Genomic DNA, 26831 nt, shown 5'->3' with positions numbered 1-26831 from the left:
AATTGGATTACCACCTATATCTGGGGAATCCAATTCCACCAACCCAAGGAATTAAATTCCAAAATTTATGTAAACCCACTGCTTTTTTTTATTCCTAAATCGGAATTCAATTCCACATTACGGATACGTAATCAAGCCATCAGTAGTTTTAGAAGTGTACCTCTTGTCTGCGCCGCCAGCATCTGACTCCACCCTCCTTCCGTCCTTCCTCCGGCAACTGTAAGTCCTTCTTCACATTATCTTTGTCTTCTTCTTTTCCTTTTTCTTGTAAACTCATTTATGATTGTTTCTGATTTCTGATATAGTGATTTTGGATATAGGAATCAATGTTGATGGGTTTTTAGTTGATAGTTTTTTTAGGGATTTGAGGACTTTAATTACTGCCCAGTTTCTGATTTCGCATAATTCCTAACCTTTTAGGGATTCAAAAGGGTCAGTTAATAGTAAAGATGAAAGCTTTGGATGATTTCACATAAATGTCTAATTTCTAATTTCTGAATTGGGTTTGTAATTGAGCTCGGCAGCTTTGCGGATTTCAGTCCACCCGTTTTTTGAACCTGAATCCGTCCCTGCTCAATTTCGACTGCCATTTTTTGTTCTTGTTTGGAAAGGATTCATCTCCAGTGTTTGGGATGACCATGACCATCTTCTCTTACCCTTTGCACTATTGAATACATTAGGTTAGGTTCTGTTTTTCGTTCTTCGTTTTCCATTTCTGAAAATTTGTAAAAATTACTTCTGATTGTTAGCATTTTTTTGTTTTTTGTTTATGTTTTATGTATGGTGGCTTTTGTTTATAACGGCTGGACAAGTTGGTCTCCATATTTGTTCGAATTTGTCACCACCCATACATTCATTCTTCATCTACCACCACAGAGTGTACATGAACATGGAGTCCTTAGCTGTTTTCAACTCCTCACTCTCACTCTACTCTCCCTCGCATGACCACTTCATCCCAAAGAACCTTGGACCCTTCCGTACGACATCATTGCAACCAATGCATAAGATGGAGGTCCGATGTGCTGCCCAGGCCCAATCCACTGAAACCAAGTCCAAGGAGGCCAAGCTCTGGGGCGGCCGCTTCGAGGAGAGCGTGACTGACGCTGTCGAACGATTTACTGAGTCCATCTCCTTCGACAAAGCCCTTTACAAGCATGATATCATGGGCAGCAAGGCTCACGCTTCCATGCTAGCCAAACAGGTCATTCCTCTTTTCTCATTTTTTTGGTTTTTTAAGTTTTATTTTTCCAGGTTCTGTTTGGTCTGAGGGGAAGCTTTATTTTTTATTATGTTTAGGGATTGATTACTGTTAATGACCGGGATAGCATCCACAAGGGGCTGAGCGAGATAGAAAGGCTAATTGAGAGTGGCAAGTTTGAATGGAGGACCGACAGAGAAGATGTGCACATGAACATTGAGGCAGCGCTGACTGATTTGATCGGCGAACCGGCTAAGAAGCTCCACACGGCTCGGAGTCGAAACGATCAGGTTTTGACAGATTTTCGATTGTGGATCCGAGACGCGATTGATGCAATTGGAGTGAAGATTAAGTATCTTCAATTTTCGCTCGTCAAATTGGCAATGGAGAACGAGGGTGTTATCGTTCCTGGTTACACGCATTTGCAAAGGGCTCAGCCTGTTCTGCTTCAGCATTTGCTCTTGGCGTTTGTTGAGCAGGTTTGTATCTGTATGGCTTTGCACGATGCAATTCTTTAATTATTAACATATATTTATATGGTTTGTGGCCCTTGTATTGTGGTAGTTGCTATGCAATCATACCTTGTTTGTAGTGTTTATAGTGGCTTGATAGTTGGTTTGTGTATGAATTTGTCAATTAGTTGTTATTACCATGTTAAAATTGAAAATGTTGGTTGCTTATGGAGTACTTTTCTTTGCTGTAGTATATCCTCGGCCTTCGGAAGAGACTAATTTTGGCACTTTTTCTTGTTATGTAGCTTGAACGTGATGCTGGCCGTTTACTAGATTGTAGAGTGAGGTTGAATTTCTGCCCCTTAGGTGCTTGTGCATTGGCCGGCACTGGACTTCCGATTGATCGGTTTATGACCTCTGATGCTTTAGACTTTACTGCTCCTATGAGGAACAGGTACGTCCCTTGGTTTGACTTTGACTCTTTGGTTGGGATCGAAGTTGACTTGTGCTAGTGTGCGGCAGCATAGAGCTATGTTGCCTTTCTGTTTCATTGGTACTTTGCAAATGATGTTATATACTGGCCAATAGTTAACACATTAGTCAATTACTTCATGGCATTCTCATGTTGTCCCCTTTTCCCGTTTTTCCTTCCAATGCATGTGAGACTTTGCAACATACATGATTATAGTTGGGAGGCCCTAAGTATGGTACAAACAGTAGTCCCTCAAGTCTTCAGTTAAGAGAGTCTTTTGGCTGGAGACTTGAAATTCAGTCCATGTGTGGGCCGAAGTAACTAGATGTCGTCTAGAACTGAATACTCGATATGAGGCGGTGCTCAATGTGAAATGATGCTCAACTAGAAGTAGCACATGTTGCGAAGCTGCTCGGCTTGTGGCTTATGTTGCCTTGGTTGGCTTGGCTTATCTTTTCCTTTAACTTAGGGTTGATGATTATTTTCCTTTTTTTCTCTCATTAACAATGGCAAAGATTAGTAATCTTTATCCACTATTGGAAAACGCAATTGTTCAACTCATACATTCATCACCCCTTTGCTGTGATGCCATACAAGTACATTAGGTATGCCCAATGAGGTCAGTTTAATGAGTGTTAGTGGTTTGTGGTGCCATCTGTTGGGTCTAAATCTTGTCTTCTGGTTGGTCGTGTATTACATGCTTCTTTTTCGGTTTTCACCGATTAATAATTAGTTTCTTTTCTTAATATAGTATTGATGCAGTGTCAGACCGAGATTTTGTCATGGAGTTTCTTTCTGCTAATGCCATCACAGCCATTCATCTCTCCCGGCTTGGTGAAGAGTGGGTACTGTGGGCTTCAGAGGAGTTTGGATTTGTCACGCCAAGTGACAAGGTTTCAACAGGAAGTAGTATCATGCCTCAGAAGAAAAATCCAGATCCCATGGAACTTGTTCGTGGAAAGTCCGCTAGAGTAGTAGGAGACCTGGTTACCCTTCTCACATTGTGCAAAGGACTTCCCCTTGCTTACAATCGTGATTTGCAGGTATAATCTTTTCTCTTCTTTTTTGAATTCACATGCAATCAGCACAGAAAGGCAAGGGTCTAGTTGGGTCTGTTCACTCTTTACGTTCTTGGGCCTGCAGCCAAGGTCTTAGTTGGATATTGCATGCATATTACTTTACTTATACACGAACACAATGCTACATAAAAGGATCTATTCCGCTTGCACTTACAGTGTATAAAATTCATTGGTCTTTTTACTAATCCTGCAATATTTTGAGTATGATTGCGGAAGGTTCTTTCTTTTCCCCTTGAGACAGGAAGATAAGGAACCTGTCTTTGACAGCGTGAAGACAATATTGGGGATGCTTGAAGTATCTGCAGAGTTTGCACAGAACATTACCTTTAACAGGGAGAGAATACAAAAGAGTTTACCTGCTGGTCACCTTGATGCCACAACGCTTGCTGATTATCTTGTGAAAAAGGCAAGTTCTGTTGACTAACTTTCATTTTTGCCAATTATGACGAGCTTAGAACTTCTTGGACTTGAAATCATCATTCTTGATTGGATATGCTGTTCTAAAGCTGAAGCTGTCCTTTGTAACTATTCAAATTCTTGGATCAATGTTCTCAACGGCCCATTTTATTTGCGTGTTTTACGATCACATGTAATTCATAACATTTGTCAATAATTGCTACTGAAGTTGCTTTTCTTGTTTTATAAAGGGAATACCTTTCAGAACTTCTCATGACATAGTTGGGAGGGCAGTTGCCGTGTGCGTCTCCAAAAGTTGCCAGCTGCAGGATTTGAGTGTCGATGAGCTCAAAAGTATTGATCCAGTGTTTGACAAGGATGTATATGAGTTTCTTGGAGTAGAGAATTCAGTTAAGAAATTCTCCTCGTATGGCTCCACAGGGTCAGCATGTGTCGCCAGTCAGCTTGATCATTGGGTTACAAAACTTGAAATCAACAGAGGGGTCTGACAAACTATGGTGCTAGAGATGGATAACGTGGATCGCTGACATCGATAAGGAACACATTCACTGGACGCTTTGAAGTAGTGCTTCGCTGAGGAACGAATAGTCTTGAATACTTGGAGTTAGCGAGTATGAAAGATGCGAACTTCTCTCAGGAAGTATGTTAGATTTGAAGGATCAGATTGTTGTTCCATTAAGTTCTGGTTGGATCAATTCACAATTATTTTCTCTAATTTGGTTGAGTACTTGAACAGTTATTGAGAATGCGATACAAAATGTACAGGGAGTTAAACACAAGGCATTTAAGGCCATCTCCAACCGATGGCTGGCCAAAGGGCTCGTTTTAGTCATTTCACAAAAAATCGTCTCCAACCGAAGGCCAAATGTTCATAGGGCCAAACATAATTTATTATTTAAAAACTACAACTTAAATTCAAATCCAACGACTAAGTGACGTCAGTTAGCCGTTGGATTTGAATTTTTTTTGCTATAAATATGGTGGATATTGGGATATAATTCACACAACTTTGAACTCAATCCATTTAAATTCAATCTCTTTCAATTCAAGTTTGCAATGAATTCCAACTTTGGATCCTCTTCAGATTCCAACTAGGGGTCCTCATCCAATTCCAAAAGAGAAGCAAAATGAGCGCAAATGAGACGAGAAGATGAGGAGTCTGATGAAGAAGTTCAAGTAAGGCGCAACAAACAAAATATAGCAGCAGCCATGGCTGCGACTAGGCCTGGCAATTCCTGACACGACCCGATAACCCGACACGACACGACACGAAATTAACAGGTGTTCGGGTCGACACGATAACGAAACGGGTCGTTATCGGGTAACCCGATAAGCACCTGTTAAGATAACGGGTTTGTTCGGGTATACACGTGGGTAACACGATACACGATAAGCAGAATATTAATTTAATAATTTATAACCCTAAACAAATACTATAATAATTATATATATATTAATTTAACAATTTTATACCCCTAAAAACTATAATAATTATATATATATATATATATATATTAAATTTTATACCCCTAAAAACTATAATAATTATACATACAAAATAAATAGATTTAAATCTACTTAATAAATAAATATATATATATATATAAACACACACACCATTGAACTTCATGGGATACGAATTATACGAAACTAATTTCAACGATCCAACCGTCAAACATGTTTGTATATACTTCGAGATCGCATACGCCAAATATTGCAAAAAACAAACATTCAGAGAGCAAGTAACGGGACAAAACGTTTTGACGGTTATAAACAAAAAATCACCATTTAACGGTCATTTTAACTCCGATTTTGATGATTTTTTACAACCACACTCCTTGACCCTATATGAATACAATGATTGAATTCGATCTTCAATTTAAAATATTTACACTAGTGGATACCACAAAATCTTATGTTATACTTAATAAAAGTATGAATAAACTCTTAAGTATTAGTGAATCTATTGTTTTGATGGGATACTCATTCTACAAAACTAGTTTCAATGATCCAACCGTCAAACATGTTTGTATATACTTCGAGATCGCATACGCCAAACATTGCAAAAAACAAACATTCAAAGATCAAGTAATGGGACAAAAGTTTTCGACGGTTATAAACGAAAAATCACGATTTAACGGTTATTTTAACTCCGATTTTGATGATTTTTTACAACTACACTCCTTGACCCTATATGAATACAAGTAATGAATTTGATCTTCAATTTAAAATATTTACACTAGTGGATACCACAAAATCTTATGTTATACTTAATAAAAGTATGAATAAACTATTAAGTATTAGTGAATCTATTGTTTTGATGGGATACTCATTCTACGAAACTAGTTTCAAAGATCCAACCGTCAAACATGTTTGTATATACTTCGAGATCGCATACGTCAAAAATTACAAAAAACAAACATTCAGAGATCAATTAACGGGACAAAACTTTTCGACGGTTATAAAAAGAAAAATCACGATTTAACGGTCATTTTAACTCTGATTTTGATGATTTTTTGCAGCTACACTCCTTGACCTTATATGAATACAATGATTGAATTCGATCTTCAATTTAAAATATTTACACTAGTGGATACCACAAAATCTTATATTATACTTAATAAAAGTATGAATAAACTATTAAGTATTAGTGAATCTATTGTTTTGATGGGATACTCATTCTACGAAACTAGTTTCAATGATCCAACCGTCAAACATGTTTATATATACTTCGAGATCGCATATGCCAAAAATTGCAAAAAACAAACATTCAGAGATCAAGTAACGGGACAAAACATTTCAACGGTTATAAACGAAAAATCATGATTTAACGGTCATTTTAACTCCGATTTTGATGATTGTTTACAACTACACTCCTTGACCCTATATGAATACAATGATTGAATTCGATCTTCAATTTAAAATATTTACACTAGTGGATACCACAAAATCTTATGTTATACTTAATAAAAGTATGAATAAACTCTTAAGTATTAGTGAATCTATTGTTTTGATGGGATACTCATTCTACGAAACTAGTTTCAATGATCCAACCGTCAAACATGTTTATATATACTTCAAGATCGCATACACCAAAAATTGCAAAAAACAAACATTCAGAGATCAAGTAACGGGACAAAACATTTCAACGGTTATAAACGAAAAATCACGATTTAACGGTCATTTTAACTCCGATTTTGATGATTGTTTACAACTACACTCCTTGACCCTATATGAATACAATGATTGAATTCGATCTTCAATTTAAAATATTTACACTAGTGGAAACCACAAAATCTTATGTTATACTTAATAAAAGTATGAACAAACTCTTAAGTATTAGTGAATCTATTGTTTTGATGGGATACTCATTCTACGAAACTAGTTTCAATGATCCAACCGTCAAACATGTTTGTATATATTTCGAGATCGCATACGCCAAAAATTGCAAAAAACAAACATTCAGAGAGCACGTAACGGGACAAAACTTTTCGACGGTTATAAACGAAAAATCACAATTTAACGGTTAATTTAACTCCGATTTTGATGATTTTTTACAAATACACTCCTTGACCTTATATGAATACAATGATTGAATTCGATCTTCAATTTAAAATATTTACACTAGTGGATACCACAAAATCTTATGTTTATACTTAATAAAAGTATGGTATAGTACTATTGTTTTATTTTTTTTCATAATTATTTTGGTAAACTTCTCATAATTTGAATGATTTTTAATGTTTGGTTTTTTCTATGCTTAGTTTATGTAGAAGATAGTTATGACGTGGAAAACCTTACTGAAAACATCATCAACATAACTCTTGAAGGCAATAGATCAAGCCAAAGTTCCAATGTAATTTCATGATGATCGATGTAAATCGAGGATTTTGTAAATTGAGGTTTAAACTTTTGAGAAAGATTTCACAACCTTGAAAACAAAAACTGTTTCATTTTGCATATCCTTGCACATTTAAAATTTGTAATAAATTAGTAGTGTATGTATTATTTTTTTATTAGGCTCTTATTTTCGAGTGTAGATGTAGTACTTAAACAACAAATGTGTTTTAATGTTTTGAAGTAATATTTATGTGGCAATGTGTGGTATGTGCAAATTTAAGAAAAAAAATATATTTTTCTTAACGGGTCATAACGGGTCGGGTCACTTTACCCGTTGGGTAAAGTGACACGACCTGTTAAGGACCCGTTAAGATAACGGGTGTGACACGACACGACCCGTTAAGATAACAGGTGTTACACGAAAACGACACGAACACGACTGACACGACCCGTTTGCCAGGCCTAGCTGCGACCATGGTGTGTCAGCCAAGTGAGGAACAACCTCAATGGGGTGGCTCTATTGCTGGTCGCTCTTACAAACCACGAAACAGAGCGATGATGCATGCCAATCTGATGAACAACTACTTCGACCCCAACTCGGTGTACACAAAAGGATTTTAGACGTCGCTTCCGGATGAGGCGTCATGTCTTCGAGCGTTTACTTTGTGATGTCCAACAGGTCAATCCCTACTTTCGACAGAAGCGGGACAGAGCAGGCCGCCCTAGTTTCTCACCTCATCAGAAGGTTATTGTTGTACTCCGAATGACGGCCTATGGCTCCCCAGCTGATTCGATTGATGAAACCCATGGTATGTCTAAGTCTACATGCCTTGATATTCTTCAAGAATTTTGTGACACAATTGTTCAGCTTTACAAAGACGAGTACATCCACGAGCCAAATCAAGAAGATCTGAATCGGCTCCTTCGTAAAGCTGAAGACCGTGGGTTTCCGAGCATGATAGGGTCATTAGATTGCATGCATTGGGATTGGAAAAATTGTTCCACCGGATGGCAAAGAGGCTTTAGCGGAAGGTCGAGAAAGCCAACTGTTGTGTTAGAGACGGTTGCCTCATATGACACATGAATCTGACATGCTTTCTTTGGAGTCCCTGGATCCCAAAATGACATTACAGTTCTTGGGCGTTCACCCCTCTTCAATAACTTAACGGAAGGTAAAACACCTCAACTTGACTATTGAAAAAATATTGAAGGATATTATTGAAAAATTGAAGGAAATATTGCAAATGAAATGAAGAATTGAAAGAACTTCACCATATTAAAAATAAAAATTAAAAAAAATTAAGAAAAAAACCCAACGGCTAGCTGAGTCAGCTAGCCGTTATATTAAAAAAAAATTCAAACTATTAGTGTCGGTTATAACCGACACTAATAGTAAATAAATAAAAAAAATTTGCCTATGAATACCTATTATTGTCGGTTATAACCGACATTATTAAAAAATTATTCTTTAATGCTGTCGGTTATAATCGACGACAATAGGAAAACTATAAAAAAAAAAAAATAGCCAGCCTTTGAAATTCTGTGGGGCCTTCCCAGATTCCCGAGCCCTTGGTTGGAGACGATTTTAGGGCTATTTTCGGGCCCCTGGCCCTCTGGACTATTCGGTTGGAGATGACCTAACCTCCCATCAATGACGGCGCCTTGTTATGCAAGAAAGTGCGTAATTTGTTTGAGTTGCCCTTACCGTGACATCCTCGAAAATGTAAGACTATTTTCGAGTAGATACGCCCGGAGGGTACATCTAATCTTCGTCCTAAGTCAAATTTGTGTTCTTCAGGTTAATCATAACTAAGTTTCTAAAGCAACGACACAAGTTAGGGTACAAGTCAGATCAATATTGAAAGGCATTTGTATTGTAATTTTTTGTTGATGAACGATAAACCAAAAGATTAATGAATCCAACAGCCAAAAAATAATAATGATTACCATGATACAGCCTTGTCTGAAGACACTACTCTACATTTTGAAATGGCATTTGGCAAGGCATAAGAAAATGCAGTTTACAAAATAGAGAACACACAACAAAATTATGAACTTGTTTTTCTAAAAGCGTTTTTAATTATTTAAAAGTACTTCTAAATTAAGCCCTTGAATTTTTTTTTTATTTTTTTTTATTTTTGTCAAACGATGGACTAATCTTATTAGATATGGATAGAAATGTTTACATCAAATGTCATAGTGTCGAATAACCAAATAACATATATAACCTCCTTCATGCTCTTTGCTTCAATTTACCATTAAGGGAGTAGAATTCGAATATCTTTTCCACATTGGAAAGAAAAATATCACTAAATTAAGATCTAATGTAAAATACATAGTCATTATACTTTGGTCAATATACATAGATGTTGTATTGTATACAAGATAAGTTTCAGTAAAGAAGAACATGATAAATTATGAGTCAAATATTAAATATAAACAAATCAACGATATAAATCTAAAGATATTTGAATCTAACAATGGTTACTCGAATAAAGTACGCATGAAAAAAATTCAAAGGAAAAAAGAAAAAAAATAAGGGGGTTTCTCCATTTTAATCCTTAATAAAGATTGAAATTCAATTAAAACCTTATGTTAGATTATATATTCATTATAGTCCTTTGACTAAATTTCCATGTCAGCATAAATATTAAAATTTATATTTTCTTGTTTTGAAATATTTAATGCGTTTTTTGGGTTCCTATAATGCCCCTATTAAATATTTGATTTTAATTTGCTCCATATTTTTTGGCATTGATTATTGTTTGACTTTCTAAAATGATAAACATAATTCAAAAAAATATTAGTGATACCTAACAAGAATTAACAAATACCTAATTCAAATGATTCATTATCACAAGCACAGAGGAAATATAAATAGCCAAATCATATATTTTACATAATCGAATGCACTTAAACCATGTCCTAATGTGCTTAAATCATATAACCTAGTCAAATGCACATAAATCATAGTACCAAGTCAAATGCACTTAAACCATGATACTTATATGAATGCACATAAACCATGGTACCTATATGAATGCACATAAACCATGGTACCTATATGAATGCACCTAAATCATGGTACCTATATGAATGCACCTAAATCATAGTACCTATATGAATGTACCTTAATCATTTAGGTACTATCAATTAGGTCTTATCCATTCGGTATTGTCGGTTAGGTACTATATAGTGTATGTTCGATTAATTCGGTACGATCAATTAAGTTGTGATCTCACATTCTATTTTCTCAATTTGTATTTTTTTTTCATTTATCTCTGGATTCACCTTCAATTTGGCATCTAAAAGCCCTTTTTTTCTCCTTTCTTCCGAATACAACAAGATTTTTGGTTTGTAAGTTTTCTGGTTTTTTTTGTTTGATCATGGTTTCTGAGTTTTCTGGGTTCCTTGATTGGAATAACACATGGAGATTTATGTTATAACAAACATGTTAATTATGGATCTAGTTAATTAAGCATTCTTGAAAAATTAATTATATATTTGTTTCTCTAATTGGTTTTAAAGAATAATAAGGGTAAATAGGGAAACTAAAAATGCAATAAATTTATTAAAAAATGATTAAATGTGACATGGAATACTATAATCTGACATGGAGGACTATTTTTAGTTTTTAATCTTACATACGGTATTATTGAAAAAGCAATCTTATTTAGGGATTAAAATGAAGTTTTCTAAAAAAATAATTAGAATAGGATATGATTGGTAAAACTCTGCCGAACCTGTTCAGTTAGAGTGCCTAGGTCGTAGTGCCCCGTTTAATGTATAAAAAAGAAGGAAGATTCTCTCATCTCCTAATCTCTCTCCCCTTCCCTCCCCTCATAATTGAATGTTTACAGTTAAGTCATGTTAACATCTTATATTGATTTTTTCATAAAGACAATAAGACAAAAAGCAAAGTGTGAGAGGAGAGGAGGAAAGTGAATGAGAATAGGAGAGGAGAGAATCCTACTCCATAAAAAAAAGGCTTTTAGATCCAGGTCCAAAAACATACAGAGCTCGTTTGGATATGATTTTAAAATAACTCAAAGCGTTTTTGGTGAAAATATTTTTAGAAACAATCCTTAGTAAAAATGCTAGTAAATCTTGGAAAAGCACTTAAAGTGCTTCCTGGAAGAATCACATAACTGATGCTTCTTGTAGAAAGCATTTAAAGTACTTTTGAGATCCAAAAACATTTTCTCTAAAAGCGCTTTCAGTCATTTTAAAAGTACGTCCAAACGAGCCCATAATGTTTTTAGGAGTGAGTCCAGTTATCCAATTATATGTTTTACTTTCTTTTATACTCATTTTATATTTTCTAAAAAATTAAAAATCAATTAAAATCTTCTAATATTATGCATTTTCCAACTCCAACAAATCTAATTAATATCTTATAACAAAAAAACTAATATACTAACATAAATCTATATGCGAAACATTATACCCTAACTCAAGTAACAAATATATGAATGTATATTATATGTATACATGAGATATGAAGCCTAACTAGAAGGTAGAAAAAAAATCATGACATACCACAAGCAAGACACATTAATTTGTGACAAGTTGATTATAAAAAAAAAATGTTATATAAGTAGATAAATACAATTAACCTGTGATATGGTTTGATTATAAAAAATAAAAATAAAATCTATAAATGGTGTTTAAAGCATGAGAAAGAACAAGAAATAACAAAAATAAATAAATAAAAAGAAGTAATTAAAGAGATAATTAGGAAGAAATTTGATTTTTATAATAAATTTTATCATTGAAGAGATAATTATTGATAAGTAAATAATTAAATTTAAAGAATTGAATTTATTTTAATAAACTAGACTATTCCTACCATTGACTCAAAAAAATTGATCTTATATTAAGTTCTCCTATAAAAAATACCATAACATAGTATTACTATTTATATTATAATATAAATAAATAAATAAATAACGAACTTGATACGTGTCGCGTATTTTAATTTGAGTGAAATAAATAAATAAATTGATACGTGTCGCCACGTAACCTACTTAAAATGACTCCCCACTTCTCTTCGCAACCACCTTCACCTCCCTCTAATTTTCTCTTCCCTCCTTTTTATCGTTCGGATTCTTCTTTCGGCTCGTCTTCTTCTTCCTCAATTCGTTTCTACACACCCAGGTATTTCACCATCTTTCAATCATTGATTGTTTTCTGTTAATTTAGGATTAAATTATGGCTTAAATTTTGCTAATTGAGGTTTAAGAGTGCGGATTTCTTGAGACAAATGCGTTCGTGAGCGAGTTTTATTATTTGCAGTCAGTCCTGCTTCCTTGTTTAGGGCAAACATATATTTGAGCTTTGAGTGGCTAACTTCTACTTGACATTTAAATTAATACATTTTCCTAATCACAACAAGTTGTGTTCAAGTTCTGAGCATGGAATTTCTCAAATTTATAATCCACGAGTGCTAAAGCTGTTAATTTTATGCTGAAATTCCTAATTATTTGAAATAAATTATGGAATTTTTTAATAATACGGGTCAGATTTCTAGTAGTTTTATGCTGAGGAGTTGTTTTTGTCAAGAACCCAGATTATTAACCTTAATGTATTTTATCAGTTCAAAGTAAGGGATACCAGGAGGGGTAGGGGTTTGAATACAGAGAGAGGAAAAGATGTCGGGTATGGGAGACGGATATGTGGGCACGGCTCAAGATGCCGTGAGGATTCGAAGACTCGAGAAGCAAAGAGAAGCCGAGCGCCAGAAAATTCATGAGCTCAAAAGCAAGTCGGCCTCCGATAATGGCCAGCCGGGTCTCCTCCAGTTCGGATCAAGTACTTCTGAGGTTTGTCTTTGAAATCGAACTCATATCTAGGGTTTTAAAGTTTCCCCATGCTCATATACTTCAGTGTCAGTTATCTCTGTTTTACCAGTGAATGATAAGCATGAAAATTGTGCAATTATTCATTCAGTTTTTTCTTTTTGTCCTTATTAAATAGATAATGATAGCAAGTTTGTATAGACAGAATTTTAATCATTTATTAACGATTTATTGTTTGATATTTCAGATTCTTGAGACGGCATTTAAGAAAGAAACCATTGGTCTGGTTACAAGGGAGCAGTATGTGGAGAAGGTGAATATAATAAAACAGTAGCATTGTTTTTTTTTTTTTAAATTTACTTATACTAATGGAAGCATAAGATGGTTAAAATGCGGTGCTTGTACTGTCAATTTATGTTGTAGAAAGAAAATATTAAGAACAAATATGAGGAGGAAGAGAAGGAGAAACTTCAGAAGCTACAACAAGAGTGAGTTTCGTAACTGAGGACTCTGTTGCTGTTTGACTTATAAACATTTGAAAGTGTTTATATTTGTCAATGTCTGCAACAGTCTAATATTGTTTTTCCTTTTATAATTCAGGGAGGAGGAACTCCAATTACAAAAGCGAAAGAAGAGGAAGATAAAGGGGAGTTCTCGATTATCCTTTGCAGATGAAGTTGAGGTTGGAATTGAAGAGGAAGGTGGAGAAAATAGTAAGAACTTCTCTCCTTAAAGAATTAATAAGAATTATTCTGGTTATACAGTGCCTTAAGTTGCTCATAGGACGCATATTGTTCTTATTTTTTTTATGACCGACCATCACTGAAGTTTATTGTTTGGATTTGGAATTTTGTAGATTGATTTGACATTTCTTTTCACCATTTTATTTGACACGTTCTCCCCTGATGAACTTTAGATGTAGATCTAGACTTATATATATTGCAACTTTCTTGTATAGAAGTCCATTTTAATTTTTGACGAGAGCGTATATTTTGATACTTGATGATTTAGTGGTCACTTAAGGGTATTCTTATCTAGTGTTTTTGTGGATGCCCATTAGAAACTTAATACTGATTCTTGTTCTCTCATTTTGATTTTATGCTTTTTCTACAGAAAGCACGGAGGCTACAAGATTACAGTGTGGTAGACTTGGGAAAGATCCTACAGTGGAGACCAGCTTTCTGCCAGATAGGTGTAATATTTTTCTATGTTTCTTTCAAAAACTTTTATATCCCTCCCTCTTATTTGATTCTTTTTTGGTCTAACATTTGAACTTAAGAGGTGCTATGGATTTATTTCAGTGAGCGGGAGGCAGAGGAACAAGCTGAGCGTGAAAGGTTGCGGAAGCAGTGGCAGACTGAGCAGGATAAAATAAGAAGTAATTTTGCTTTTCTAATTTTTCTCTATTTTTCTCCTTTTCCAGTAAGAAGTTTTGAAAGAAACTTTTACCGTGTTTTTTCAGGGGAGTCACTTCAAATTACTTACAGCTATTGGGATGGAACTGGGCATAGGAGAGTGCTACAGGCAAGTAACATGCTTGACTTGCATTTGTTTTCCCTTCATGATTTCTCTTTTAAAATTGAAACTATCGCCTTTTCCATTATTTTTCATATTCTGTTTATTTCCGTTCAGGTAAAGAAGGGTGATAAAATCGGAGATTTCCTTAAGGCTGTTCAACAGCAACTTGCACCTGAGTTTCGAGAGGTGCGAACCACCTCAGTGGAGAATTTGCTATATGTAAAAGAAGATCTTATCATTCCACATGTAAGAAAAAACTGTTAGTAATGCATTTGCCTGGTGGAAACTTTACTGAATAATTGCTAATTAATTTCCCATCACTTGTGTCATGATTGTGGAAGTACAGCAGCATAGTTTCTATGAGCTAATTGTAAACAAGGCTAGGGGCAAAAGTGGACCGGTAATGTTCAATATTTCTTCTTGTTCTTCTTCCGTCATTTGGGAAAAATTGTATTAAGGTTAAGTTTGTCTGAAATATTATTGTAGGATGTGCTTATTGATAGTAACTCATTACGATATTCTGTTGTATTTTGTATAGCTTTTTCATTTTGATGTGCATGAGGATGTGCGAACAATTGCTGATGCTACAATAGAGAAGGATGAGGTAAATTGTCGTTTCATTATTAGTAATCCTCTATTACGTAGAAAGTTTCCAATACTAAAGAAATGAAAGACAAGCATCACCATGGCTTGAGTATGCTTGCTTATACTTTTCAGGTATCTATTTCTGGTAATGACATGGCTCCCTTCGTATTCTTATATCTCTGCTTTTATTTTTGTGGCAGTCTCATGCTGGGAAGGTTGTTGAGAGGCATTGGTATGAGAAGAACAAGCATATTTTCCCTGCTTCCAGATGGGAGGTACCCTCTTTCTCTCTGACTCCCTCTCTCACTCTGTATTCTTAGATGTGTGCTATATATAGTATGTATGTCTGATAGATGTCGACAATAAAGTGTCCCTTTCGCCTTTTCACTGCAGACAGGATTGATAGTGTGTTACACTGCATGCCATTCTACAACTTGTTTATCTCGAGTATTAACTACAATGCTTTTGAGTATGCGATTTCTGTGTATGTAGTGAAACCAATATCTGAATGTTGCTGATAAATTTTATTTTTACGTGGGTTAACATTATTGTGTCCACCAGCATGGGCGGTAAATAAATTTGAGTATGGGAGCGGGGTTTAATTCTCTAATATCTCTTGGATCACTGCCTACCCTTTTTGCTACTTCATCCAAGTATATAAGATGGGTTTAATATACTTGAGTAGCCAAAATCAAACATAGACTTGCAGATGAGGCTTCGTGCTTCTTTATTCTTTTATAGCAATATGGGATGTTCACTTTTGGTTTTGAGTGACAATATATCCACCTTAAAAGTGTATAAACCTCTTGTGATGTTTCCTTCAAAGTTTGCATCATTTCTCTCGTAATGTTCCAGTATCGATGTTTCCCTGTTTTAAGTTCCTTGATGTTTCTGTTTACAGAGATACCCTACTATTGGGTACTTGTTTATGATCTTCAGCGTTCTTTTTAGTCACCCGTTTTATCTATTTTCTTATGGCAGATATATGATCCAACGAAGAAATGGGAGCGTTACACAATCCACGGGGACTGATTCGTTATCACAATTCACAGACATGGGAGACTGAAGTGAATACAGTTGCGAGTTGTTCCTCGTATGCTGCACAGCACTATTAGTTAGAGGGTTGAGGTTCTGTTACTGCAGCTCCTTGTTTTTTTTCCTTTTCACTTAGTGGTCGAAACAGAGATCAGACTAACAGAATGTTGTTAGCAGATTGTATACACCTTAATCAGAACTGTAACGAAATCTGTTACGAGCATTTGGAGCTTCGTTCATTTGCTATTTAGTTTCTTTGAGGTTCTGTGGAGATGTTTAAGATGGCAGACGTTGTGCTTATGCTTTTAGAAATGGTAACGTTCCTGAAAGATTAAGGATTTTTTTGGTAAAAAGGTACGAGCTGCTTGCAAACGTTATTAGTCGACTAGTCATTTTTTTACTTACAGCAATATTGGAGAATAAAATGGTCAAAGGCGAGCCCTTTCACTTCACTCTGGAACCGTACGGTCCAATAACCCCCGACCGCTGCAAAACCCGAACTGGGTTCCGGAACATTCTCTGCTCGATCCAGAAGGAGCAGAGAGGTTGGTGGAAGCGGTTGCTGAAGACGGAAGAGAAGCCGGCGCCCTACATTAAGGGCGCGTTCGTAATCATATTGAGAGGAATTAGATTAAGAATGAATTGGATTGAGGTGGAATCAGAATCGGATTCTTGTTGAAATTGTTTACTAAAATTGTCTGGAATCGGAATAGGAATGATGTTGAGTTCATATAAGTTGTTTACTAATTCACTTAATTGGAATTAAAACTAAGATTACTAAATTGACCTTACATAAATAAATTAATTTCATACTAATTAATTAAAAATTCCACCCATCAAATATCCTTGCTCCGTTTGCAATCCCCCAGTAACTCTTCATCTTTCTTCTTTCTCGTAAAGTTTGCACCGCCATCATAACCAACCATCTTCAGCTTCCCCCTCTTATTTTTCCATCTTCCTCCATCTCACTCCAACCACACAACCACTGGAATATACCCCACAACCACCGTAGCAGTGGATTCACCACCACTGCAGCTTCAATTCCAAGTGTTAAGAGTGTTGTTCAATTGGCAGATGTGGCACCAAACGAGTTTCAAACCCGTTCTTCGCTAACGACAACCCATTCCACCAACTCAGTCTTCGAAGCCCATCCTAGCACAAAATCATCCAGAATTGTGATTAAGCTAGTGAACGTGCAAGGGAGTCGGTAGACTGGGCAAAGAGAGTCACAAGTACGAAGGGGGAGGTAGAAGATATGGGGGTAGTTTGGGTATAAAAGTTGGATTCCTAGAAGAGCTTTCTCCCTGGAATCCAAATACCACCTCCATCTAGGGGATCTGATTCCGGGAGATTTAGGGATCCAATTTCTAATTTTAAGTGGACCTCTTCTTGTTTTTTATTTCGGAAATGTTAGTAAACGGCTTGAATGCCTGGAAAAGAATGCAATTCCATTTCTTGCCATTCCGTTCCGATTTTGTAAACACGTCATAATGTTAATTGGAACAAATTGTTTAGGTTAATATTTGAATGTTGGGCTTGAAGAAAATAAAGCCCAAGGATGCCAATTAAAATAGATCTGCCCGAAGCCCAACACTAAGTCCAGAAGCAAATTGAAACTTTCTCAGCCAAGGTACATACCACGTTTCTATAATTGAAATAACAAGTGATGGAGACTAACCTACTATCAGCCAAAAAACACTTTCCAGTGGCATTACAAGTAATAAGTTGATGATTCGCTACCCTCCAAATACTTTCGGGTAAGATCAAAAGCTACAGCAGTAGGGCCAAACTGCCTATAAAAGGAAGAAAAGACAACGAGGACAAAGACACTTAACCAATCAAACAAATAAATATACAAACTCTGCTCTCAAGTTAGATTTGCATCCAAAAGCTGAAATCAACTCAAATTCAGTCATTTTTAGCGATAGTTCCTTAAAAAAGCTATCTCTTGTTTAGTATAAAAGCTCTGCTGTAATACCCTGGAAAATTTAAAATATGTGATTATGTGGAATTTTTTATCGATAAGTGGAAATGACGAAAATGCCTTGGGGGTGCTAAATGTAATTTTATCCTCATATAATTTGTCATGTTTCTTAACATATTTGGATAGAGTTTGATCCTACGAGTGCATAGGTGAAAACCATTCGTGAAACGGAGTTATAACGAAGAAGTTAATAATGATTGAAGTTGAGGGCAAAATAATGATTTTGCCATTAAATTGAATGGCTCCAGATTTTCTTTAGAAATGGGAATGCCACGTGTGTGGTTGTGATGAAGAGGGAGGTAGAGAAAAGAGAGAAAGGAGGGTTCGGATGGCCCAATCATGAAGGGGGAAAAGATGAGAAAGGAGGGAAAAATGGAAGAGAGAGATAACTGGATCCCCTATGACCCATGACTCGACCCGGCCATATCTCTCAACTCCGGCCACCGTTAATGACGGGGCCGATATCAAATTACTCCTCTCTTCAAACCCAGTCGAGCCCTTACCTTAATTTCACCTATGGGTTATCATGTGTGACGAATGGAGCATAAGAACCTTTCGGGCCCGACAAAACCCTAGGGTAGCTACTTCCATTTCCGGTAACGATCATGGTGGCGCACCACCTGGTGTTGGTAGCCCTTCCTAGCAGGAGTAAAACTTGACAAAAATCACGGTCATCGGACCTTTGATGAAGGAGCGGCGAGGCTCGAAAGATTTCGGCCACCTGGCCATTTCTTGCGATTTTCCGGCCACTTCCCGGTAGAATTGGACTTTGGCCCAGGTATGAAAGTTGTTTTTCTCATTGAAATCTACAACCCTATAAAATTTGGTAATTTTGAGAGTTAGTCAGAATTTGGGGTTTCTGTTCGTCGGAAACCGCCACGCACGGCGGCGCGTGGCCAGTGAGCCGATACCATCTTTTAAAGCAAATTTTGATATTCTGAAACCATATTTGATATGCTTTTGGTGTGATTCACTTGTTTGAACCTAGTTAGTGATTGTTAGTCACTTGAATGATTTTTGGAAATGAGTTAGAAATTGAATTTATGAACTACGAATGACTTAATTCCTTAGTAGGGTACGTAGGCAGTCTAACGATAAGGTTAGATGCAGCCATAATAAAATACCTGAGATTAATCTTTTAGTGAAATTTGCTAAGAAAAGGAATTTGGGGCCTATCTTAGTAATTAGCTTCCGAATTAGAAATTTTGGGTCGTTACATCTGCTACCTCCCTTAGTGTTGTAGTATCGATTTCCTCGTGTAAACTTGTTTACCATCCATCCCTCTTTAGCATATAAACCCTGTAAATTCAAAGAGAAGTAATTGCAAGAAGTTCAATCTTGCTAGATAAGGTGAAATTTTGCCCGAAGCTCTTTGTTTGTTTTATGAATTAGTAGAACTACTGTGTAGTATACCTTTCAATATGTATTCAAGTCATTTCCACCTGTGTTGTCATTTTGAGAGTCCTATTTGTATATGGATCTGGTTAACTTAATGGATATGTTTTCATTAAGAGCAATATAGAACCAAACAAATGACTTAAAGGACTCTGGACTTCCTCCATTCGAACATACAAGATCATGAATTAAAAGTCCTTGTTTACAAGGCAAGAAAAAGAAAATGCAGACTTAACCCATATGTGACAATCCTTTCATAACAAGAAGTTTGAGTAACTTGGGGTGCAAGTAATCGACTTAAAACACACTTGTTCTACATCTGCTATACTAAGATAGCAGTGGCACGCCTATCACTTAGTTAGTTTTGGTTGCGAGCCTCAAGGCCTACACCTAAGGCCCTACAAAGGCACCTTTCATAACTAACTTTGTTCTCTTCTTGTAGCACATCAACAAGCAAGAGCCCGACTACACATCCAAAGTGCCAATTCCTTGGGAAGCTGTGTTGAGGTCCGAGGAGCCTTCTCCAGAGAAATTTTTACCCGAACACAAATGGTGTGACGAGGACGAGGAAGGTGAGACTTGTAACTTGTTTTTGTTCGTCAAGTTTCGATTTTCGTAAATTGGGTTGTTTTGTTTTAGCTTTTTGTTTGGTATTGGTTTATTTTTCGAAATTTTATCATGTTTTGATTGATGGGGTTCATCTGGTTATGATTTTGTCTAACCAATTTGTGATTTTGAGGTGAATAGCGAACCGCCGAAATGAATTTTTGGATAGGGAAGGTTATTTAGGATGGAATGTGAAAAAATGAGCCCAAGGTGGCATAAAGTTGATAGCTTGTGTCTTGTGAACTATCTGGAATTTTGATCAAACATATTAAGATATATGAGCCCATGTAAAGGCTCTAGTTTGGCAAGTAGAATCATATGTCTTGCCTTTTCTCGTTCATGCGCTTGTTGTTGTTTGTCCGAGTAGTGAGTGATCGAAAGGAGAGAAGCAGGACTATCTGGTGATTTCGTCCGCTCACTATGGAATGCTCTGTAAGTGTATTTTTCCTCCTTGTCCGTTGGTGATGTTAGTCGCAGTTAATCTTACAGAAGTAAGTGCATTTGGTGATTTTTGCTGCTGAGTCCTTACGAAGAGTTCCGCAAAGTTTCTTTTACTAAGATAATGTGGTGGCACACTGGTTTCAGTCGGTGGTGGAACGAATTAGAGTGAGTCATATGAAGAGTGTTGGAAATGTTAAAAGTGTTGCATCTGCATCTCTTTCTCACGGTTCTTTAACCCCCGGTTTTGGATTGTTTACAGATCTTCCGGACCTGGAGAAGGCGAGAATGTAGGAAAATGGTGCTGAAGTAGTGAGTAACAAGCAACGATATGGGATGGACGGCAAGCGACTCTTATTATGTAGATCAGAATAGAGGGAAAGCTCGTTAAACTTGATGGAAGGCAGAATACTTTGCTTTTGACATGACATGACAGATCCTCTTGCTCTAAACTTGGTATTCTGTTTGGTTCGAACTCGAAGGTTTCACATACAATGTGGACCTGTTGACTGCCGTAGTTCATCTTTGATGACCAGAAAGAGCAGAATGGTCGGCAAAAAATTGGAACGATGAGAACAAAGAGAAAATCCGTGAGTATTAGACCCTGAACTTGTAACAACGTGACACAATGGTCACTTAGATTAACTTCAGTAGAACTTTTGTCCCTTATTGCCGCTTTAAACACTTAATTTAGATGAAAGTTGTAACGACGCTGTTATCCATTGCCCCACGTTATGACAAATTCAAGGACCAATATTGAGCTGAGAGACCGAAACTCACAGTTCGACTAAAATTCAGAGACCGATACTTCAATTATTATTAACATTACCAGTTTTGCTGTAATGAAAGTATGACAATAACAACATTCATTTATAATCTATAGGTCTTGATGATGATATTTATTTACACATGGCCACACATGCAAGCTACCCTTCTTCTGTATGCATATACCGCAATGTCGAAAGGAAATTGGGGAATCCACGACAAACCGGATGCAGAAGCGCAACGGAAACTATTTCGGGCAGTTGCAGTCGGAAGCAGACTTATTTAGTCTGTCTTGGACTCTCGAGTCTGGACAACACGGACAGGAATGACTGGAATTGAATCCCACCATTCTCTTAGTCGTCTGTTGCTTTGGTTCTCCCCCTTACTCGTACCTATTCTTGATGCCAATGTCGAAGAGAAGCAACAAACTATGGCTGCCATTATAATGAACTTCACCGGAACCACCGCCAAAAATATTGCGATGGCACTCAACAACACCATCGCCGCATTTGCATGCTGCAACAACACTTTAAGTTTGTTAATTGGATTGATCAATCTCTTACATGCATGAAAAAAGTCGGCAGGACATAAGCATTGCGACATTTGAGCCTCGAAATTAAGAGTATTTTCAGACTGTTGCTACTAAAGTTATGCACATAGTGAGTTGTAGAAATGAACATATAGCTTGGCTGCATAAATAAATACCTTGCGAGCCTTCGAAATATATATGGACCACAACTTCAATATCGAAACATTTGCTATCTGCACCATCTCATGCACAGTTTGCATTCCATGTTGAGCAGACACTATGCTTTCTATTGTACTCTGGTCCGAGGCGGTGCACACGACTATCTCATTGCATTTTATATCAAGTCTTTGCCGTCTTGCTCTAACCATCTTTGCAACCAGCGAAATGAAGAAAGCAGCTATTGCTTTGCCAACCCACTCCCTGCATATCAGGAAGAAATTATTTTTAACTAAGTCTCATTCACCAACTTCGAATTTTATTAAGCTTACGTAGCACTGCAGCTAGATAGAGAACGAGACTTACTGATAGGTGACTATTAAAGCCACAGAAACCACAGTGAGAGTGGTTGACGGTCTTTCCCATGCGAGTACTTCTTCAAACCAAGGCACTGAATTCCTAAGGGGCCTTAGTAGCTCCTACACAATAAAACGAAGTCAGATGATTGTAGTGAGGATGTCTGCGAAGGTACATGTGCGGAGGAAAATTAAGCTTAATATAAACAAGGATATTTCCGCCGTTGGATAGATGGAAGTTGCTCTAGAGTGATATAGACGGGGTTAGATACTTGCCAAAAAGGTAGTAGCACTTTCACTGATTCCCTCCTCTTTAAGTTCCTTTGTGGTAGCTTTGGCAATAGCAATTTCCTTTTCTTCCTCTCTTGCTTGATTAATTGCTGTTTCTAGTAAGGAACTGTCTTCGACTTGACCGCTTGGAGTTGGGGTTGCACTTTCGCTGCTGCCTACTTCTGTCTCTTGAACTAAACTTGAGATGATCATTGACTCTAACAAGTTCATGCTCCTTAGGATTGAACTAGCACTACATGGATGCCCGCTATTTCCCTTCTTAAGACTCTCCGCAAGCTCCTCCAGGACATAATCTCCCTTCGGTATCTCATCGAACAAAGAAAAAATTAAGAACCTTGTTGGTGGAGGGGGTGATATTCTCAGCATTTCTCTTGCTGCATGGAGCCTTGTTATTGCTAGGATTGTCCTTGAATGCATCTCCCATGCTTGTATCGGACAGTTTATCTCATACTTTGCTAGGAAACGATGCATCAACATAATCTCCTTGGAGAGGGCAAGCCAATGGTCCCGCCTTGTAGAGCTTGTTATCTCAGGGAACTCCAGAATAATCCCCTCTGATCTACAAATTTGGTGAAACAAATCATTAATCTATAACAACAATATCAAGATTCTAACGAACTTCGTGTGGTTGTGTTTCTGTTTGGTTGATGTGGCATCAGGAGGACTAGAAACCCTAGCGAAGATTTTGGTATTTCAGTGTGTCAAATACTAGTTTCTACACAAGCGAGACATAGATCGATTAGCTATATGGTGCTTTGGGTTAGACTAAAATATGAATGCAGTGCAGAGTATATGTCCTTACAATTCAGGAGACTCGTAAATTATAGCCTTGTCAAAAAGTGGAGCACCCCATGGCCCTGTTGAAGCTGGCTTCACCGTTTGCTCCACATCCCTTGTAAGGTCTATTTTAAGAGCATCTTCATACGTTAATACTCCAGAAGCCTCGAAATAGAGTGCGTAATTTGTTAGTGTAAGCCTACCTGAAATACCGATGCATGGCTAGCCATATCAAATCGATTGCTTAATTATGGGGAACAGAAACTACATATAAGATTGAGATGATCAATGTTCTCTTTTCTAAACAAACCAGGCCAACTTGTTCCTCCAATGTGGCGCACTACTCGCTGTGTGCTAGCAGTTCCCTCGACGTGTAAAATGAATTCGTCGTCTGCAAGCTCCACACCCTTCGGTTTTGCATGTTTTACTAAATGTTTTATACATCTGTAAAATCAAAACAGTACAAAAAGGGAAAAGTTGTAACATGTTATTATTCCAAATGGAAGGTTCAATTAAGGTATTAAAGAGGGCCACTAACAATATTAGCTGCTTATTGAGTATGCGTCGACGTATCATACAAACGAAATATATGGTTATAGATGCATCACCTATCAATTTCCTTTAAATATTTGTTGTAGGATGGAAAATGGAGCCGGTTTCCTGTAGACGCCGTTAAAGTTTCAAAGGTAAATCTCCCATTGACAACATCTGTAACTAGTGGAACCAGCGACCCCATCCAAACAAATGCATCTTCTCCAACATCTTTCTCGTTATCAACCTGCCAGACAGTAGGTGAAGAATGAATAGAAACAAAACATAATTATGACTGCAACGAGGAACAAAAGATTAGGGTTCGAGCAACGACCATTACTTTAACCTATAACTTAGTTCAGTCCAACTTTCCATCTCTCTACGTACGTAAACGAAATTACAAAACGAAATTAAATCTTAGGAAATGATATAGCTTACAAGAAGTGGCATGAGGTCTGAATAGAACAAAGGGACGTCATCTTGCTCCAAACGAAATTTTCCAGGTAATTTTTTCTCTTCTTTCTCCTTCGCTACGCACTCCTGCAAAACCCCAAAAACGTGACATTTAAAAAAAAATTATTATTAAGAGAATGAGGGGAATCGAAGCTAATACAATAACTTAGGAGAATGAGAGTTTTGAACCCGGGATGCATGAGTAAAAACCCAAAAAGCTATGTTTGAATGTATTATAGGGTAAATATGGTGGAGAAATTCAATACCAAATTTTTCACTTCAACATCATGATCATGTGGCTTAGCGAAATCACCGTTGGTATCAAAAGAAACAATCAAATTACAAACATAGTTAATTACCTCAAAAGATTCTTCGTCGGCAGAGGTAGGCATCTCCCAAGCGAGCATCATGTCGAAAGTGAAGCGGCTAAAAAATCCATTGGCAATCTTTTCCTCAATGGTTTTGCACAAGTCACTACTCTGCAGAGCCTTGGCGCTGCAAAATTCTACCAATTTCCTCCCATAACTATTACAGTTGTTATTAGCACCAACCGGCACCGTTTCATCCGTCTTCCATGTAGTTTCATATTCCTCCACCAATTTATCCACCGGAGTTTCCAGTTTCCTGCACGTAACATAATATTAATTATATAGCCACATAACAGGATTTAATCACAAAGCATGCAGATACACACGATGTAGACGTAGCCCCATTGGTTTGGCTAAAACAGATGTGCTCTCTCCTGTGCCCTCGACATGCGTGGTTTATATTAGTTTAAAGTAGAATAGTGATTTGTATTAAAAAGACACTCATCTATATATAAAGATATATAGTAAACGTGGATTTGAACAACAAATATGAATAACAATATTTGCAGGTGCACAGGAGATTGCATATGAAGAACAACAAATATATTTACCATATATTGTTCTTCATATGAACAACATATATGAAGAACAATATATAGTAGACATGGATTTGAACAACATGGATTCTATATACATGAATTGCATATTATATATAACGGACTTACAAAGCGCATTTTTGTACGACGTCGTTTGCAATGAAGGACAAATGCTTCAATCTCATTGTGGACATTGTTGTTTTGTTGCAGATCTGCGGAGAAATTAGACCAGATTGTTTGGTTTTCAATAGGGAGGAAGGAGGAAGGAGGAAGGAGGAAGGAGGAAGGAGGAAGGAGATGGAGAGGCAGAGGCTGAGATGTGTTTCTGCATGGAGCTGCCACGTTTGGCTGGCCATGCAGCAGTTGCTGTTCCACCCACCTGTTGCACGTTGCTCGTTTCACTGAGGCTGACGGGTGTACTTGGGCCCAATTATCCAGAATTAGAAACCCACCACACTCTTGGCCCTATTCAACTCCATTGCTAGCTAGTTGGTAATTAAGTTATTAAGATCATTTTTAAAGGAGGTGTCCAGTGGCGGATCCAGGAAATAATGTTTGGGGGGTCAATAAGGATAGCGCGTGCAGCGCGCAATTTTTTTTTAACAGAAACGGCATGCATATCGTCATTTCATACCTGGAGGAAGAAGCTATGGGCGAGGACGTGTTTCAGATATTTACCGACTAGGTGACTCCCTCTGTTACGTTTACAAACAAATATTCTCCTCTTATTGTACATTGATGAACTGTATTGGTGGCTATACGACCATCATCAGTTCACATGAATAAGCCTATTGTTTGGATTTCTGTCGTCAGATCCTATCTACCATCGAGACATCTTCGACTTCAGCAAACCTTGGTGCAAACGCATAAGAATATTATGCTGCCATCTTGGTCTTCTTCCTCTAGTTTCCTGCCCTTCTTTGGCCGCATAATTTTGTACTCGGGTTTAAAATCCTTGTTCAAAGGTCCTGAACGTTCAAACCTGGAGGAAGAGATTGCTTCAACTTGTCGGCTTTCTCGGAATCAAACACACAAAGTGTGTAAAGGTACTTGGAGCACCGAACCTTGAACTTGACAGCATCCTTGGTTCTTTCAGACCTTTAGTCGAACACTTGGTGTGCAGCCAAGGGGTCTCACCAGCAGCTCCAAGGAGTCGCACCAGCAGCTCCAATGGGTCTCTAAGGTTGTTTCCATGGCTTCCAAGGGGTCGTGCGACCCCATTGACCCCATTGTGGATCGGTCATTGGAGGTG

General features: G+C 37.1%; 3 protein-coding genes across 7 annotated transcripts; 2 read left to right on the top strand and 1 right to left on the bottom strand.

Moving 5' to 3' along the window:
• The first annotated feature begins 12 nt into the window (after positions 1-12).
• Positions 13-4397, top strand: LOC126600082 (argininosuccinate lyase, chloroplastic-like). Of its 4 annotated transcripts, XM_050266604.1 has the most exons (8): positions 89-219; positions 525-680; positions 877-1201; positions 1297-1677; positions 1956-2104; positions 2874-3165; positions 3443-3607; positions 3849-4397. In XM_050266604.1, the coding sequence occupies exons 3-8, from the start codon at positions 884-886 to the stop codon at positions 4104-4106; spliced, it is 1563 nt and encodes a 520-aa protein (XP_050122561.1). In that variant the 5' UTR covers positions 89-219; positions 525-680; positions 877-883; the 3' UTR covers positions 4107-4397. The 4 variants fall into 4 exon arrangements, with proteins under 4 accessions (XP_050122560.1, XP_050122562.1, XP_050122561.1 ...); XM_050266603.1 differs by lacking the exon at positions 525-680 and having other exon boundaries at positions 13-219; XM_050266605.1 differs by lacking the exon at positions 525-680 and having other exon boundaries at positions 59-219; positions 962-1201.
• Positions 4398-12479: 8082 nt separating this feature from the next.
• On the top strand, positions 12480-16723 carry LOC126600080 (protein XAP5 CIRCADIAN TIMEKEEPER). Its single transcript, XM_050266600.1, has 13 exons — positions 12480-12615; positions 13055-13280; positions 13504-13569; positions 13680-13744; positions 13857-13969; positions 14370-14448; positions 14558-14634; positions 14719-14780; positions 14889-15020; positions 15121-15174; positions 15313-15378; positions 15560-15634; positions 16341-16723. Exons 2-13 carry the CDS (start codon positions 13110-13112, stop codon positions 16389-16391), a joined length of 1011 nt encoding a protein of 336 aa, XP_050122557.1. The 5' UTR covers positions 12480-12615; positions 13055-13109; the 3' UTR covers positions 16392-16723.
• Positions 16724-21610: 4887 nt separating this feature from the next.
• On the bottom strand, positions 21611-25939 carry LOC126600079 (uncharacterized). Of its 2 annotated transcripts, none has more exons than XM_050266597.1 (10): positions 25709-25939; positions 25035-25299; positions 24661-24762; positions 24300-24469; positions 24002-24135; positions 23717-23894; positions 22900-23473; positions 22634-22746; positions 22288-22531; positions 21611-22098 (listed from the first exon to the last, which is right to left on the bottom strand). In XM_050266597.1, exons 1-10 carry the CDS (start codon positions 25933-25935, stop codon positions 21865-21867), a joined length of 2241 nt encoding a protein of 746 aa, XP_050122554.1. In that variant the 5' UTR covers positions 25936-25939; the 3' UTR covers positions 21611-21864. The 2 variants fall into 2 exon arrangements, with proteins under 2 accessions (XP_050122554.1, XP_050122555.1); XM_050266598.1 differs by having other exon boundaries at positions 21952-22109.
• Positions 25940-26831: the final 892 nt, after the last annotated feature.

This window comes from Malus sylvestris, chromosome 14, assembly GCF_916048215.2.
Source record: "Malus sylvestris chromosome 14, drMalSylv7.2, whole genome shotgun sequence".
Classification (NCBI taxonomy): Eukaryota; Viridiplantae; Streptophyta; class Magnoliopsida; order Rosales; family Rosaceae; genus Malus; species Malus sylvestris.
This window is presented reverse-complemented; position numbering and strand designations above follow the sequence as displayed.